This window comes from Pomacea canaliculata, linkage group LG4 (genome assembly GCF_003073045.1).
Source record: "Pomacea canaliculata isolate SZHN2017 linkage group LG4, ASM307304v1, whole genome shotgun sequence".
In the NCBI taxonomy this organism is placed as follows: Eukaryota; Metazoa; Mollusca; class Gastropoda; order Architaenioglossa; family Ampullariidae; genus Pomacea; species Pomacea canaliculata.
In genome coordinates this window covers 13,046,149-13,064,136 of record NC_037593.1, presented here as the reverse complement: position 1 = coordinate 13,064,136, position 17,988 = coordinate 13,046,149, and the positions used below count along the sequence as shown (strand labels likewise).

The 17,988-nt window shown below is 42.0% G+C and overlaps 1 protein-coding gene across 11 annotated transcripts in view; it reads left to right on the top strand.

Moving 5' to 3' along the window:
* Positions 1 to 17,988, top strand: part of LOC112561058 (transmembrane and coiled-coil domains protein 2-like) — a 76,863-nt gene that overhangs the window by 46,904 nt on the left and 11,971 nt on the right. For 5 of the 11 annotated variants that reach the window (XM_025233255.1, XM_025233247.1, XM_025233252.1 and 2 more), the window contains 4 exons: positions 12,920 to 13,235; positions 13,438 to 13,636; positions 14,063 to 14,288; positions 17,063 to 17,107. In XM_025233255.1, coding sequence (XP_025089040.1) covers positions 12,920 to 13,235; positions 13,438 to 13,636; positions 14,063 to 14,288; positions 17,063 to 17,107 — 786 coding nt within the window. Of the gene's footprint in view, positions 1 to 2,363; positions 2,590 to 11,690; positions 11,915 to 12,919; positions 13,236 to 13,437; positions 13,637 to 14,062; positions 14,289 to 17,062; positions 17,108 to 17,988 lie in introns of those variants that run through there. The other 6 variants (XM_025233251.1, XM_025233250.1, XM_025233249.1 and 3 more) reach the window with 3 other exon arrangements.

The following is a 17,988-nucleotide window of genomic DNA, read 5'->3' as shown; positions in this document are numbered from 1 at the left end:
TATCGCTGTATTTGCCTCTAAGGGCACATACAGGGACTTGTTAGGCGGCTGGAATGCACTTCTTGTTGTTTTAAAGATTTTATACCTAGTTTTCTTCCCTACATATTTTTCGGTGTCAAAGCCATGCCCACGTTTTGCCACGTTGAGCCGTGAGTCAGATGTGTAGTCATTGAATGCTAGTCTGGTATTTCTGCACTATCTGTCGCTCATCTGCTGATGTCGAAACACTACTTTTGTAGGGTTTGTACGAAAGTGTTTCACTGTGGCTTCCGATAAACCATGAATTTTTCATTTCAGATGTTATGTAGATAGCGTTGAAAAGTGCAAGTTTAATAATACTAATCATCATACAACACTTGTTTTGTGTGTATATGTGTGCGTGTTGCGAGATAGTCCACATTTGGTATCACAGATTAATGTTCCTACGAAATAAGTTCAAATGTAAGAAACAGGGAAACATAAAGAGATTTAAAAATGTAAAGTGGAACTTGGCGAGCGAGTTTACCACATAAAGCAGGAAGTCATCCTTTTGCTTGTGATCGTCTCATAGGGAAATATTTTATAATCGTAAAAAACTATTGAAGGCCTGTATTATATTGACGGCTTTGGGCTAGTAAAGTAAAGTAAAAAAAAAAAGTCGGCACATTAATAATTACACAACGAGTTAGCAAATAAACCTCTGTGTAATTGGGGGAGAGGGTTGAGGAAGTACAAAGAATTTACACTGCTTGTCCTTGCTACTGGATTCTACACAAATTGATACATAGCCCTATTCTTTGCACGATGGAACTTATCGATCAGGACAAATCGTTGTTAATTCACTTCGGTCCGCCCCGTTTGTTTGCTTGTGTAACTGATTTTTATGGATTTTCTTCTTTTTCTCAATTAATTTTGATTTTGGAGTGCAATGTTTAAACCTGTCGTGATCCAAGTAAATGTGCTTGACTGTGTTTCTCGATCGTGACTTTTTTCCACGACTCTATCCTCATCTCGGTCCAGTGTCTTGTTTGTGCCAGTCGACAGCTACATGAAGCACTTGCAGTGTGGCAAAACTTCTTGATGACTCGAGGCGTGTCTACAGCTTTTTTTTACCTGCGGAGCTTTGTTCACATCCTCTTGTTCTGTTCTTTCTAAGGACTTCTCCGATAACAAGCAGTTGTCGGTTTAAAATCTAAATCTTCGACAGTGAAATGTGTCGCCAGGCTGCACATACAAATTTCTCCTTGCCATCATCATTATTATTGCTTTATTATCCACAATAATATCTGTATAACCTTTGCCATCCGGTCAGCAACATCTCACACCCGGGCCTGGTGTGCAAGCGGGGCTATAGGGACATATGCATGAAGATGAGTGCGTGCCAAGGTCATATGTTACCACGCCCACGTGGAACCACGCCTAAAGCATATGACCTTATTAAACCCTGAGCGAAATTGGGAAAAATAACGTGCTATCGCAACCAGGGTTAGTTCTAAACACGGTCCATTCACTTATTTATTCAGTGATTAAGAGAACCAGCGAGAGAGAGGGAACAAATTCCGCGATTCCGCCAGCTTCCTGCTACTCAGCGAGTTGATCCACTGAAGGTTTTGTTTTCTTTCTGAGTGAGGGGGCGTGTGTTGTAAATAATGTAGCGTCAAGCTCCAAAGAAGTGCACTGTAATAGTAGAACCAGAGGACTTTTTCTTTGTGAAATATATGTGCAGTTTCCTGTCCGAGGTTTCCTTTTTTTATGTTTCTTTTTTTATCTTTGTCTGGCAATAGTGCACCCTTGCACTAATACGAGACCTTAGCTGCCAGCTATCTTGATTCTCTTTCAGCCCCTCGGCACCACCACCCACCACCTTCGTGACACTGTTCGTGTTGTGGCAGGTTGATCTTGTCTAGCCATTCACAAAGATCATTCCCTCCATCCCCTCCACCTGTCTGTCCCCCCCTTTTTTTTTACCCCTTTTGGCGTACAGCGGGGGTTAACTAAACACGGTCATCAGACATACTAAGTGGCATTCACCTGTATCGTTGTCTTGAAACTATAAATGAGAGACCTCGGATTATCAGGTTATGCCATAACAACATTTAAGATATTGGTCTCACGGGTATCGAACTGGTGCGTTCCGGGTTCGAGTGTCAGTCCTCGGCTATCCCCTTTATCGAATTGTAAAAGACGTCTTAGGATTGCCATGGTTACTGTCACACGAAGTCTAGTTCTCAGCTTCATACATAGTTAATACACGTTGATACTTTGGCCAGGAGGTCGTCTGACGAACACCCGAACGCGCCGCGTGAACGTGCCTGCGCTGCATCACTCGCTGTTCCGACCGTGTCGCTTGTCTGTTCTCACGCGGCGGTGTCATAGTGTATGACTCAGCTGCTGCGAGCGCCAGGCGTAATTCCCTGCAGTCTGGCCACAGCGAATTAATCCTGCTTTTCATCGCTGTTGTCTCCCCGCTGCTCTCCTACGGTCTTCCTCGTGTACCATGTGATGATGAGTTGAAAACCTGGCACGGATAACAAAAGAGCGACTTATTACCTCGGTAACAGTAAGAAGGATTTTTTTCCCCCCATTTCAGCAAGTGAATAACTTCCTTTGGTATGTACAACCGTTATCTGTTATTCACTTTTTCTCTTATTTTCACTATGTGAGTGTGTAAGAGATAGAGCATGTCATCTGTGAAGCGTTTATAAACAGTACACCTGTCCGGCGCTAGAGTCTTCGCAGACCTTCCCAGACAGGCAAGCGTGGAGAGAGGGACTGCAGTTGAGGATGCTGCGTTAATTGTGATATAGTCACTGTTATTTCCCCACATTTTAAAACCAAGTCTTCTATGTGTGCTAGTGGTTGGGTAGTGAGTGGAAAGTGGAGTGGTACAAGGTGGATATTTTGCGTGGATGATTTTAATATGCATATTTTTTCACTGGAATTTTTTTTTCAAATCCCACTGTTATGTAGACCGACCGTTTTAGAAGATTTAGGTCGTTTATGCTTATTACGGTTAGTGCGCACTAGTGACCTTCCTCCCGACATTTTCGTTTGGGTTGTTATAAATCGGATACGACCCTTTAACTTCCTGACCTTATTCTCAAGAAGCAGCCGCAGTGTTCGACAGTCATCCATTATCTTTTCCGTCCCCAAGCTGCAGCCTCTTAACTTCGTCACGCGCTTTAAACAGTTTAGTCTTTCCCTTGGCGTGCTATCGTTTATGTGCTTTCCACACTTTGAGGTGTAAACAAATAGGATTCATCCATTTGTAGTCGAGTTTTGCTTTGTTAGGTTTATGACCTCATATTTTTTGCAAGGATTCGTTCCTTTTCTCGACGTCTAGCAAGGAAACTCGTTTTCACTGACTTTTATACCCACAGTGTAATAATGGGATCTCGCTGATTAAACACGAGCCATATATTTGAATATCTTGATGCAAAATGTCGACAGCATGCTGTTGGATTTGCCGTCAGCACGTAGTTGCCTCTTTGTATCAATTACAACCACAGTTTTCGAATTTCAAGTTTTTGGCATTTACCATCGCGAACAGAATGTGTGACATTTTAAAACACAGCAGTCATCTATTCCACTCATCTCTTTCAAATTGGAATGTCTGGGTTCAGGCAGCAGAGGGACTAACAGACTGAACCCCCGCTTTCACTTTAACCACCAGTGAGCGCGTACGTGCATGTGTTGAATAATTTACATAAAATTAAAGTCCACATTGCATGTTCAGATTTCGTTGCACCGCCAGCGCCAAGCTCGTGTGTGTGTGTCAGCGCCAAACACAACACTCAGCGGGCCGTCGTTCATCAAAAGAAAGTGATATGTTATTTTTTTCCAGTATTTTTAGATTTAAAATAATTTATACATGTGTAATGGGTTATGACATTGTTGAAATATCTCGTAATCTATAGACTGCAATTTTCCGAGGGCTTACAGACAGCGAAGGAAGTGCCTTCGTAAATATGACAGCGTCTTCAAATGATTTCACATTAACGATAAAGTTTATTGATTGCATCCTGCAATTGCAAGAACTACGCTGCCCAAACAAACAGATGTCAGCTTCAACTCAGGACCCAAAGCAACATAAATTCGACGAACATAGTTGATAAAAGTAGCCGTTCGGTTAGTATGAGGTGTGTCCTTGAGAACGAAAAAGGTCATCCCGTCAGAAGGCCTGCCACCCTTGTACACTTGTCGTAATCAGCCTGCAAGACGTCTGTAGCCTAATGTTGGCACAACCAGACAGCTCATTCTGTGAGGTAAACAAACAGGAAAAAAAAGGAAGAAAGAAACACCACAGTCCTTGGCTGTCCGTCGCAAAAGCAAACGAGACGAGCTGATGGCGGTGCACAGATCGGCGATCAATGGCCTGCGCAAGGCATGCTAACCTGCAAGTCGGGAAACACGACGTGGGGCAAGCACACAGAAGGTTGCTGACTGGCATACCAAACTTCCTGCAGCCTGGCATACAAAGCCATGGCCATAGGTAGTTTAGAGTAAAACTGAAGCGTGTTTTCATGAAGTCTTCAGTGGATATTTCTTTACCGTTTTTACCTCCTATCGTTTCATGGATCGGTGCATGATGTTGGTCTTTTTTTCCCCGTATTTTTCTAACAGTTACAACGTTGCGTGCTTTTCTTAAGCTGCTTTAAATCTTTGATGTGAAAATCATGGAGTTGGATGTTAGTCGTCTGTTTCACACTGGTTTGTACTTGTTATCGCTGGCAAGATGGCTGCGTGGTGGCTTAATTCCATCTCATCTGCGCAAAGAGGCTTTCTAGTAGCTTTGGGTCAGTAGCTTCCGCTCCAGAATGTCCAATGTCTGAGTTTACTTTTGTAAATCATCCACTACTGCAAAATGTGAGATAATAAGCCTTCTTGTGTTATTTATTATGGACATTTATTACGTCCGGTGTACTTGTTATCGAACACAGGATTATGAGCGAAATGAGAATTATTGAGTAATGCTCTAAAGATTTATTATAGAAGTCAAACTCAGGTCTGAAACTTCACACAAGTGTTCGAGTCCGTGCTTACGGTGAAACGAGACTGCAGGGATAGCTGGTGGCCACCGTGTCGAGAACGAGGCACACAACAAAAGAATGCGCGGGTAAGGGGTGCGCAGTTGCAGTGAAGTGATTTCGATGTTGGCGAATCGGCTTCTGTGGGCGGCGGCCCACATGACAGGGTGACGTAATGAATCAGGGCGACAACAAAGTACTGCGCAGGGACTCGAGTGACCGACAAGCTATGCCAAGCTTCAGCGTGCATCCTAGCTCATCCTAGCTCAGCCTTGTCGCCGTTATCGCTTGCTGCGCATCTTTATCAGCTGGACGTGCTTCGTGTTGGACTGTCGCGCATGGACAAGTTCCTGCCTTCCATTCACTTCCACTGTATGAACGCTCATTCTTGTGATAAGCACATGCAACAGCAAGCAAGATACGAGATCATTGGCCATCGCGATGTGATAAATGTAGTTATATCATGTACAACAACAACAAAATCACTACTAAATTTCCTGGTTCTTTCTGCATTTTTGTGTGCGATTCTAGGGGATTCGTAGAAGCTGAACTATCTACCGCATCTGCTTAGAAGGTAGAGTTTGTCATTCTTTTTCCTTTTCTTTCGTTTCCGTTACCTGTTTTTTTTTTTTTCACTTTTCTTTTTTTTAACAGATTGGCTGAATAAAGTACTGTTAATTATTCTCTCTCCGCCTGCGCACCTCTGTGTGTGTGTGTTGGAGGAGGGGAAGGGGGTGGAGAAAGAGTGGTGTCTCACGCCGTTCTTACTGTTAGTTTAATTACATTATATTTTTATTGAATTATAAGAAGATTAAATTTTTCCTGTGGTAGTCCGGAATACACTCTGTCGCTGTCACTCCTAATTTATTTAGCTAACGCATAACAGGAAATCTCGCCGTCTCTTCCTATCTCTTTGCCTACATGCTAGGAGATAACGTTTTTTTAGCACGAAGGGCAATTTTTTTCATGTACATTCTGACATTAAAGGAGAAGTTAGCTACAGTTCTTGCTCTGCAAAGAGTTTGCTATGTCTCACTGTCGGCTTGCTTAGGGAATGGGAGAGACCTCTTGGGACCTCACTGCTGTGTGCATTGTTATGCTCAAGCTTGAACTTTGTTTTAACTCTTAACGTTCTATTTCCTCGTCTCCCTAGCAAATGCATTCAAATCTGCAAATCGAGAGGGAGGGGATCAATTTTGGCCGATGTTTTTGACCAGCGAAAGCACAGTGGCGTTTCACCACTGTTGTTATTTATTTGTTGAAGAAAGATGTTGTAAGCCGAATAAAGTATACTTAACAGCCTTGTACTACATCCTGTATGTCATCAAGATATGGTTAGCGACCGTCGTAAACTGTTAATGGGTGCAAAGTACAGATCGGCAAGGCAATTGATTTATCCTGCTGAAAAATGCAGCATCAGACAAGGGAGAAAAGGACAGTAGTAGACCGTAAAGTAATTATTTTCATGCCCATTCATTGTAGTTGCATCGCATGTTTTTGAGCAATTCTTTATTATTTGTTTCTTTTTCAAACCTTTAACGACGCAGAGTTAGGCCAAAGAAAATATTTTATAGATAGAAGTTCGGTGAATGAAACCTGTAAGTCTCTATTTTTGTAGATGCATGACCGTGATAACAGTCACATGATCCTCCATGTACGCAAGTGGCATTTTGCTCCCTGGTCAGCTCCTGCTGCTAGTCGACTGTCTGCAGCCCGAGGGAGCACGATGATAGCGAATGAAACTTTCAGATGTGTGATGTATGGAATTATGTCTGTTACCCTGCAAAGCGTGGTGTGACAAATCTCTGCTCAGCTGACTCGGACGGTGTGACAAAGCCATGTGGGATGGGGCAGGCACGATAACACTTGCCCCAGATCTTTCTACTGCCTGGCATTGCTCTTCTGTGACCCCAGTACAGGAAATTCCAAACATCGCGTGCGATTTTTTTTTCTTTCTCTTCGTCGATGGCCGTGCGCGGCGGCCTTTTGTCTTCTGGACGTGTGCGTCACGCAAGTACATGTTCACGACCCGCTGACCTGTGTTGCTGGTGGCTAGCGATAGGCTGTCAGAGAAGATAATCTGTAAGTCTTGCCTTTTGCTGTGTGAACCTTGCCCCGTGTTTTAATGTTGTGCTCTAATGTTGTATAGCTTTAGTGTAAACTGTAAACCATGAAGCTGAAAAACATCAGGAGCTTACAATTAACAGTCGCAGACACCGCTCTTTCACGCGGATCAAAACGTGGCAGTCTTGCTCTTAGTTCCTTTTGTCCGGTACGAGCTATGACCATCGCCCTAGTTTAAAGTTGTTCTTCGCAAAGCAAGGATCGGTGTAAGATGACATGGGCAAAGTAACGGTGAGGGTGGCGTGGGCGCTGTTGAGAACGTTGACGTGTGCACGGTGAGAAACGTAGAAATCGTTGGCGAATATTTACGCACAGCCTCCCAATTTCCGTCTTGCTCCATTTTTTTCCTAAATTACCTTTGCAGATTAATTTTCCTTCTGTCTCTTCTCCCTCGTCATTGACGTCCTCGTGCCTTTTGTAGTCTATTAAAAACATGTTTACGCCCAGACTGACGTGATAGCACTGAAGCTGGCAAAGATTACGATCGTTCTGATTCCTTTTAGAAAAATACAACTCGATTAGGTGAGTGCTAGAAGCTTCTTTAAAAATTAACGGAGTGCATGAACTATACTGATGATTCTGTCGCGCAGTGGTATGTCGGTCGGTACTGTTGTTACCGGTGACGATGGTCACTAGAGGTTATTGACGCCAGAAACTTTGATCGTCGGCGCCAGTGTGTCTTATACTGTTGCTGCGTATACTCGAGAGTGCTTGTTATTGTGTTGCATGCCTTCTTGTCTGTACTCAGAAAATTATCCATGTGTTCAATATTTCCTGCATTGTGACTTCAGTGCACGCGGGATTGGATGCATGTCGATCGCATGAAATGGAGGACGTTGTGCGTCAGTCTTCTCTGTTGTAGCACCAGCCAGAGTGCTTCGTGTTTCACAATGCTTCGGGAGTCCAGGAAGTGCCGTTAGGAATATGACAGCGTCTTCAAACGAGGCTACGTCAGCGATACAGTTTTAAAGACTCTGTGGACGTAGCGTAGTGCCAGGATGTTTCTAGACCTGCCAGCTTCCCACACAAAACCTCGCTTAATTAGCCGCATCAGATCTGATTGCGCTCAATAACCTTGGTCAGAAGGCATTATGCAGAAAATTCTGCCTATGAACCTTACGCCAAACGGTTGGGCTGGTGTCTGTAAGAAAGAAGCCCATAGGTAGCTGGCGGCCCAAATAAGCGGCAAACACAGTGTTTTCCTCGGATCTTGGCTGGCAAAATTGGAATAATCGTCGACTCATATGAAATACTGCCTGAGGAGCCCATCACCTCCTGTTTCATTTTGATTCCGTCCCCGTTTCCTAAAAGTTTAAAGTGAAATGTATTTCACTCTGTTGTTACCTGCCTGCACCGTAGTTGATGCCACATAAAACTCAATGGTCACTCTTAGGGGGTAGTGGAGGTAGGAGGGGGCACGAAGTAGACCAGCGCACTTTCAAGCGTCCTGCCTGCAGGCAGCGAAGATGCGATCAATACACCTGAGTGTCAGGAGCAGAAGTGAACTACTGAGATGCTTTCTGAGTGTCTGTTACTGCTAGCGGTGTTTGTGTGGCTGGCGAGGAAGGCCGCAACAAATGATGCCGGCTTTCTCTTTCCTTAATATTATAAACAAATTATTCGTTCTTACAGTGGAGACAAAAGTCTAGGAACATGCCACTGAGGCCCCTTTGTAAAGATGTCCAGGACATCGCGTCCTGTATGTCAAAGACTGCGGACCTTTTCTCCATCCTTATTTGAATGGTCGCACGGAAATGTGCAGTAACCCACCTCCCTCTCCAAACAATCTGGCATGGAATGGTTGTTGGGGGAACAGAGATGTAGGTACAGAGGGTCATCTGAGCAGTGAGGGGAGGGGTAACATGCTGCCTGAACAGAGTGCGTCAGATTACAGTCATCGGTGTAGCTTATGTGTAGTGTGTCCGCACAATAAACACGTCAGTGCTGCACCCGCGTCAAGATGGACGAGCGTATTGATCAGCAGCCACGTGGAGGGCATGCTAACAACGTCACTTCCGCACTTTGCGGGGCATGCCTCTCTCGCTCCGTTTGTCTCAAGTCGAGGGATGGAGGAGGGTTGCACCAGGAGCTGCAGCGAGGTGAGCGCCTACTGAGAATACGAGAGGTGTGTGTGTGTTTACACATGGTGCAGAGACGTACAGTTACTGGACGGGTTTATCGTGCAAGTACCTGCAGCTGCCTCTGTACAATCGCAAGATACCATCCTCCGCCTGTTACACAGTGAGTGGACGTACAGGCTCATGTGTGTGTCCTCCGGTCGCCGACGACTGGCGAGAGCGCCAGAGGAAGAGTCTTGCAGGAAGTCAGCGGAGATTTCTCGGGGTTATTTTCGGATCGAGGGAGGAATAAGTGAGATCAACACACAGCTGTATAAGTCGATGGAGTAGACTTCCGGCGAGACACGCTTTGCGATCGACATCAGACGTGCATCGTGATCGTGTAAGCTTAGTGTCAGTGGGCTACCCCAGGCTGCTAGCAAACACTCCCTGAGCCAGTCGCCAACGTTCATACACAGTCTCCTAACGCCTTTCTTCTGCATTTGTATATATACATGTACTATTATTTAATAATAGATGTTTTCAACTAAAGAAAAGACTCTAAAACATTAAGTGAAAATGTTCCATCACTACTAAGGAAATGAGTTTTCAATAATGTTTTCTTTTGAAATCACGTGGGTTTATCTCATCCTTACTGTTTGTTCTCTTTGCATCTCTGTTTGTCTTTTGTTGCTTGTTTGTGCAGTTGTTTCTCTTTCTGTCCTTTGTATGCCGTTCATCCATGTCTCAAGCGCTGAGATCATGTACCTTTGTGAGCGTGATCATGCGCTATATAAATCATCATTTGATTTTTTTTTTTTACCTGTTTTTAATAAATCGATTTATAGTTTTGCTAGGATACCGCAAAAGTGTAAGCTGAGAAAGAAGTGCGTATATTGTGGAAATATGTACCAACCCAAACATTATATTTATCAACAAACACGAGAGCAGTTGTGTAATTCATACTAATCCAATTTGAGAGACAGTCGACCGCAGGATTCCTAACGAATTGTTTTCTTCAGAATACAACATTGTCCATGTTTTCTTGAGACAACACTGGCATTTAGCTTGTTAAAAATTTTCCATCGAGCTGGCATATTGTTCAGTCAAGCTCTTTCTGCGGGCCACATAACCTGCAGCAGCGCTGAAATCTCCCGTGAGAGAATATTGATATTGATATTGCCGAGTGTCGCAAATCGTGTTAAGGTGCATTCGTATGGCAGATAGGATGGGAGCAGTATCAAAGCTTGCCTTAGACTCATTAAGATGAATCGGGGACCGAGAGAAGTAAAGAGGGTAGGGGTCATAAAATGATCAGTTGTGAAAGAAAAGTCCATAGCCCCGCGGACCGACATCTCTCCCTTCGAAAGTCGAGCGCAATCTATGCGGCTGCAATGCCTCCCTTTGTTGTGGAATGGCATTTTTAAATATGGCGTTTTCTAAGTTCAATTCACTCATCATCCCCCTGCAAGTGCTATTGTCTACTTTGTATTTTGTTTTGAAATTTCGCCTACATTACACAATATCTTAGATGCACTAGAGGCGTATTATCTATCTTTTACAGAAAATGTTTGTCAGAACTTTTGTGGCTTTGATACGCAATGGCACCTGCGTGAAATAAAACAACAACTAATGATAATAATTTCTAAAGTAAATGTCTTCTTTTGTAACCATAACTTGCTCCCACCTCGTGTTTTATGTATTTAGAGTCTTCTGTGTGTAAATGAGAGAGACACACTAAAAGCACTAGCATTTTGTAAAGTATATGAAATGAACATAGGTAAGACAGATGTTGGGTTTACTCTGTTGATCAGTACACGAAACAGAACCGCAGACGTTAAGTAGGCATCGACAGTGGCAGAGTAAACCGAGCAATATTAGCAGACGATCTATGTACCTCTATTCGCGTGTATTCCGATAGCCTCTCCGCTAGCGGCTATACAGAGTGAAAATAGACTAGGTTATATTACATTGGCATAAAGTGTTCGTCTTCCCCGTAAATCCTCTTTAGACGGTGGGTTCTCTCACAATAGGCGCACACCTAAATCAGAAGGGCGAGTCGTGCTTGTAGAAACAAGTTAGGTATCAAATTTTCAAAATTGAGGATAGCTCTAGGCGCCAGTGTTAAGTAATTTATTGTCAGGGTTTTTTTCCGGGTAACCATATCTGAAGAGAGATTCAAATCGGAGATCCGAGTTGCCTTAGCAAAGGAGCAGGAATCCGAACCCCTTATTTGTTTACATTTTGCGGCCAAGACGGTAAATAAACACGAGGAGGTGCGTGAGTTTGGGTTTGTTGTATTTACCGATCTTTCCAACGAACTGGAAAACAAAAAGTCAGTAGTAACCAATGATTGCTGAAAGCAGGAGAAGCGTAGAAAATCAGAAACACGTCTAGTCGCACTCAGTAGGTTAGAAGAAATTGAAGCTGTTTACTAATTATTGTACTTGCAGTCGAGGTCTCACACTTGCTGCACTTCTCTGTTGTTCACGCTGCTCTTCAGGCTTCTGTCTGCGGCTGGCCTCTTTCTCCACCCAGACGTTAGAGCCGCCTGCTGCGCCACCCGCCGCCGCTGCGCCCACATTAAAGGGTGTCGCGCTTCTGGCAGGCGTGTGGATGTAATCTGTGCAGCAGCATGCACTGTGCGCCGGCCAGCAGTGTAGGAAGCTTGCAAGGGGAGTCGCTGAAGAGTTCCAGTTCCTATCCTCTGCTTCACCAGCTTCTGAGGTAATCAGAAGGAAGAACTTTTGGAAGCAGAAGTAGAGGCTTACAGAGTAATGACTTCATTAAGCTAATCCACCATTTCTTCTTTTGCCAGATCTTGGCCAGCAGTGACCATGCATGTTTGCACTTGAATAAGTTTGGAAATAAGACACCAGTTACAGAATGCTTCTGCCTGTTGTTTATCATGATTGAGAAGGCATTAAAACATGCCTCCAGTTACTCATTTCTTTTAATTAGATAAGAGGGCTGTACCAAGAATGATAAGGTAAAAACTGCCAGGCAATCTGTTTATTGTAAATTGAGGAACTGTGTGACTTTATTATCTTTTAAGCTTTTCCTTTTTTCAGGTTATGAAGACTTGCTATCAACTTCTCCATGCGTTTTCTTATTTGCCTAGTATTTTCATTATCTTTTTTGCTTTGGTTGCAGTTTTTCCTCATGGAGATGTTTTGAATAAATCTTGTTATTAAAATATAAATCATTATTAGTAATTCTCAATGCAGGATGATCTGGCCATTGAGAGTAGATTTTCTTCAAGGTAAAAATGTTCCTACAGACTGAACATATCAGAAAACAATTTTATACTTTTTTATCTGTTGTACATATCTGCAAAAATATGTTTATGCTAATGTGACGTTATGTGTATTTTATAATTTGCAATTTTATTTCAGATTTCATTACAATTATTTTTGTTTACAGGCAGTGAGAAAATTCTCATTTGTATTGATCATATTGTCATAAAGTATTACATAAACTTTATGCTCCCTACTTATTATAGAATATGGTGTTATAAACCATTTGACAATTGATTTTGTGATTTATTGAGAGTTTTATCTTACAATTAGCAGACTTGACTATATTTTACTGATGCAGTCCCGTAAGTGATTGTATTCTGTTTGATGAATTCATAATCATGATACACCTTAGTTAACTAATGCAAGAGTCCTGTAGCAACAAAACCTGTGATTGAATGCATTAAACCAGAAAATTCATGGTGTGACATTGCAGGAAGAAGACCGAAGCAGCTAAAGCTGCAGCAGGTGCGGGTCTTCAGGCCACAGGCCTCCCTTCCTCTGGCAGTTCCAGCTCTACCAAGGTCTTCAAGAAGTCGGCATCGAAAAGCCCCAACTTGCCTCGCAAGCCTGGTATATCCACTGCTGAAACCCTTGGGTCTGGCAGTGGTGGGGATCCAGCTGCTTTCTGCCCAGTCACTGGAACCTCTGGCAGTGTTAACAGAGCGTACACAGGGTCTGGCACTCTTCATCCCCCTGCAAGTGGCGATGACAGTTCCTCTGTTACTGTCAGCATTGAAGATTTGGATTCAGTGAGAAGATGTTCATTATCAACTATGTTTTCTTCTGCTCTAATAAGCAAACAAGTATTCTTCTAATTTCATTTACAGAAACCTTTGTAGTTGTACATTGATTGCTACTTAACTGTCTTGAAAAGATTAAAAGAAAACACAGACACTTTCCCAAACTTGTATTTCTTTGGGAGTTTGTCTGCAAAACATTCTTTTTTCACAGGTTGATGGGGGTTCTAGCAGAGAGAATGGCACCACAAGCCTTTCAGCAGCAACTATTGTCCCGACGGATGAGAACACGATTGAAGCCCAGGGACCTGAAGGGAGTGATGCTCAGAAGCAGCGGCAAGCCATAGAACACTTGCAGGCCAAGATAAATAAGACAAAGGAACTCATTCGTCGAGAGCAGACACAGAAGGAATGTAAGTGGTTAATGCCAGGATTTACTTGAAGCATGCAGCTTTCTCTTTGTCATTAGCCAGCCATACATATCTTGCTTCAGTGATGGTCTGTACACTTTGTTTTAGGATATCACATTTTAATGGTATTTTAGGTGTTGGAATATTTGTACATTTTCTTGTGTGTATATGCATGTAGATGTTCAGGATATTTTTAATTTTCTATAAAAGTTTTTTGCAGATTATAGGTAATGGGATTGATTTAGAAAAATTTAATTATTTTTTACTGTAGAAGTATCTCTTCTGGTTATTTCAGGGGACATAATCAAAACACTGTGCTTCAAGGCATGGTAACCCTCAGAAAGCTGATTTCTTTCTAGCTTCTCTGTTCTATTTTCTTGTCTTATATTGTCAATGGGGCAACTCTTTCCTTGTGCTGTCTCTCTACAGCCAATGTGAATGAGTATCTCCAGTTAGCATCAGCGGCAGACAAGCAGCAAAGCCAGCGCATGAAGAACCTGTTTGAGAAGCGGAACCAGAAGTCAGCGCAGTCCATCAATCATCTGCAGAAGAAGCTAGAGCAGTACCAGCGCCGACTGCAGGAGGTGGAGACCCATGGTTTCTCCACCCACAAGCAAGCTAAGGAAGTACTTCGAGATGTGGGTCAAGGGTTAAAGTGAGTTTCTACAGAGATAGACCTTCTTTACTCTGAGAACAAATTATCAAAAGCTTTCTTCACGAGTTCTTCTCAGTAAAACTAAGGTACCTCTCAGCTGTCAGCTTTTCATGAGAGCAAATCTGAAACTGTTTCAGATTGGACATGATTGTTATGTCATGGTCATTCGCTTAACATTTCCCACCTTTGTGTTTTTTTCCTAAGATCAACTGCTAACTCTCCAAAACCAATGAGGAGTGTTGACATGCATTATTGAGAAAGAAGCCTTTTTTTATTTTTTTGCTTTTATGTGAATGTATTTGCTTGTGTGGTGGTGCAAGAAGTGAAGAAAAAGGATAATGTGCTAGCTTATTTCCTTAAATTACAGCAAGTCTTGGCAGGAAAGATTGATAAGACCTACACACACAGTCATTGCAGTGAGGAAAATCTAATCATATCTGCCTGCACATGCATGCACATAAGTTTCACATAAACTAAAAGTATTTTATTTTTATTTTATGGTGGTTGGGGGGTAAATATCATTTGACCTTGGACTTCATTCATTGATCCTGGAGGTACCAGTTGTAGGGTAAACAATGGTTCACAGCATGATGAACTCACACCAGCAGTGCCCATCATCTGGCTTCCCTCCAGTGGACAGCCAGTCCACTCCTTCACATTAGTCACCCAGATTTTCTTTTATTTGCCTTGACGTTGACCACCTTCAGTGTAACCTCGGAGAACTGTCTTCAACAGGATGTCATGTCAGACAACATGACCAAGCCAATCCAGTTTTTGTTGCTTGATGATGGCGAACAGAGGGTCATGGAGACCTACCAAACAGGTGACTAGGTGATATCGTTCATCTTCATTTCAAATGCTTGGATCTGTCACTCCAAGCAAGGTCCAGATCTCGCAGCCATTCAGCATGATGGGCAGAACAAAAGATTTGTAAAGCCTATGTTTGGTGTGGAAGCTGAAACCTCTACAGTCCAAGATTTTGGAATGTTGATAAGGATGATGTCCCTTCACCTTACTGGCTAGAGAGTGATCACTTTGAATGGTTGACTAGCAGTCTCTACTGCCACATCTGCCCCGTCTTGCCACTTTTGAACTTGTGTCAGCATCATAGGTGTAACTTTATAATAACTTTTCTACAATTAAGCCAGGAATTTTCTTGGCTGTTGATGCATCTGTTATGTCACTCATCATTGTAAGTGTTGAAATCAATAGCTATGTACTCTGCAGCCTCATCTCTCTGTTGCCATTGGAACATGTGTTACCTCTCCTCAGATATCTACAGTTAGTGCGTACTATGATTGCTCCATATATTCTGCCGGGTCCCATGCCATGCATTACCTAAAATCGAAGATCTAAACAGGTCTTTTCTCAAATTCACCTTTTCCTGCTTGCAGTCTTTCAGTCCTTTCCTATGCGAAACCCCTAGCATGCTTCATAGGCAGATATTTCCGTCTTTATGTCTGTGACATGTTTCTAGCCATTTGCTATGTTTTGGTCTGTTTCCGTATGTGTGTTATATACATTTTGTATCTATTTGAATGTGTGCTTTTAGTGTTGAATCTGCATTCAGAAAATATTTGTAAAGCGGGTTGAGTCTACTGTACAGTAGAGAAATGCGTTGTATAAATCTGCATCATTATTGTTATCTTAGCATCATTAAAAATAAAAACCTGAAAGTAAGAGGTAGTCCTGTGGCCCTATGGTCATGGAGGAGTGTGGTATTGGAGCCCTCACTTATCTTTATCTCAGGGCCAGCTTTTGTGATGCTCATCTCTTTTCCCTTGCTGCTTTACTTTCCCTTACCATTTTGGAGTGTGTATGTGTTCAAGGATACAAAAGAATAGCAGAAGTGAACCTGAAACCAGCCTCAAAGGGGATAGATGAGATTTCCCATTATGTGATGTTCTAAAGCAGACCTGGGCAAAGGCCGGCCTGCGGGCCCACCTCCTGTCTCTGACCTGCCCGCCCGCTGGCCCGCCCGCCAGTATATATACTATATATACAGTATTGGGTAAAACTGAGTTAACTTTATTAGTCCGGCCGTCTAAAGCCATCCCAGTTTGTCATAGGTCATGACCTTAATTGACAGATGTGCTCTGATTGCCATGTTTAATACATTTAAGCATTTTTGCAACTGCTAAGGCTCAGTTAACCATATAAGGTTAAGTACCATGAAGTACAACTTTAATGAGACTTTCAGTGTTCTGTTTTTTTGTATTCTTCAATTTGTTTTTTATTAAAGAGGATTAATTTATCTGGTCACACAATCTCCTATCAACAACATTTTGCCATATGTTACCACCGTGGAGTCTGTGCATATTAATGTTAAGTGAACTTCATGATTAAGTAAAAGAGAGAATGTGTGTGTACACAGGTAGTTGCACAGGTGCATGTCTGTGCATGTATGGATTTCAATCATCAGACTCATTAGTTCTCTCTCCTTTTTGTCCTCACTTTATTCTCAAGTCTCACTCCTTCCTTAAAAAGATATGCATTAAAGACTTTTCAGGTTGTTTGGTACAGCTCTAGTTGCAGAACAAACTTCAAGTGTGCATTTAACTGGAGCTTTTTTATTTAATTTATGGCATGAAAGAACATTGTTGTCTTGAACATCTTTATGGTGTTGCATTTGTTTGAGGATATGGTAAGCACAATAATATAGCTCAGCATGAGCATTAGTAAAGGGAGTAATAATACAAATAATTGTGATCTCACTGGACCAAACCAGATACTATGACAGATAATGTGTCTTATGTCCAATGCTTGCTTTGCAGGGATGTTGGGGCCAACATTTTTGATGGCTTATCTGGATTTTCAGGGTGAGCTGGGCATCAAGTATTGTTTTGGTTATTTTGGCTTTTGTTGTAAACATTTGTTGTACACATTTGGGTTTGCTGTCTTTGTAAGTTGCCCATACTTTTGTTTAATTATCCCTTTTAGGGAAATTATACTAGTTGTTAAAAAAAAAGAGTTCACGATGAGGTTTGATGTCATTATTTTGCCTAATGTCAAGTTTCATACTTTGGTGTTCACTATGCCAATGAAAGTTCTCGGCCATGCATATATACACCCAGTTCAGCAAAATGAAACTATATTAAGTATGTTTAGGTAGTCATGATTTCTGTTGATCTTTTGATTAAAGTAACAAAGAAGTCCTGCTGTTGACGGCCGTAATTAACATCTCAATACATTTTAGATAATCACAGGTGGAATAAGTAACCACTTTCAAGCAAACTTTCCACAAAATAAGGAATAAGGTCTAGGGGTGTGTTCCTTGGAGCTTTTGTATGCTAGCTGGCCTCTTCAAGTTTTAATTCCTTTTGGTAAAAAATAAGGACCTTGAAACAAAGCTGAAAAGGTTAAAAAGAACCACAAGAAATATCAGAGGTATTTTTTCTCAAATAACTGTTTGTAAATTATAATTTAAATTACAACTGTAATTACAAATTTAAATTACAGCTGTAACTTGTAATGTTGGGGGTGAAGTACTAAACTGGCAACACAAAATGCCATATTTGGTCTTCTATTTTTTGGCTTCATTTAAAGTAGTATTGCATTTCTACTTGGTCTATCTGATGTCCTCAGAATTATATTTAGAAAAATTTTTATAAAAGTAAATAGCTATTTCTCTTTCCCTCACCTTTTTCACAAATTAAGTACTGATTTATCTCTGTAGTTAGCTGTAATGACAATATGGTTT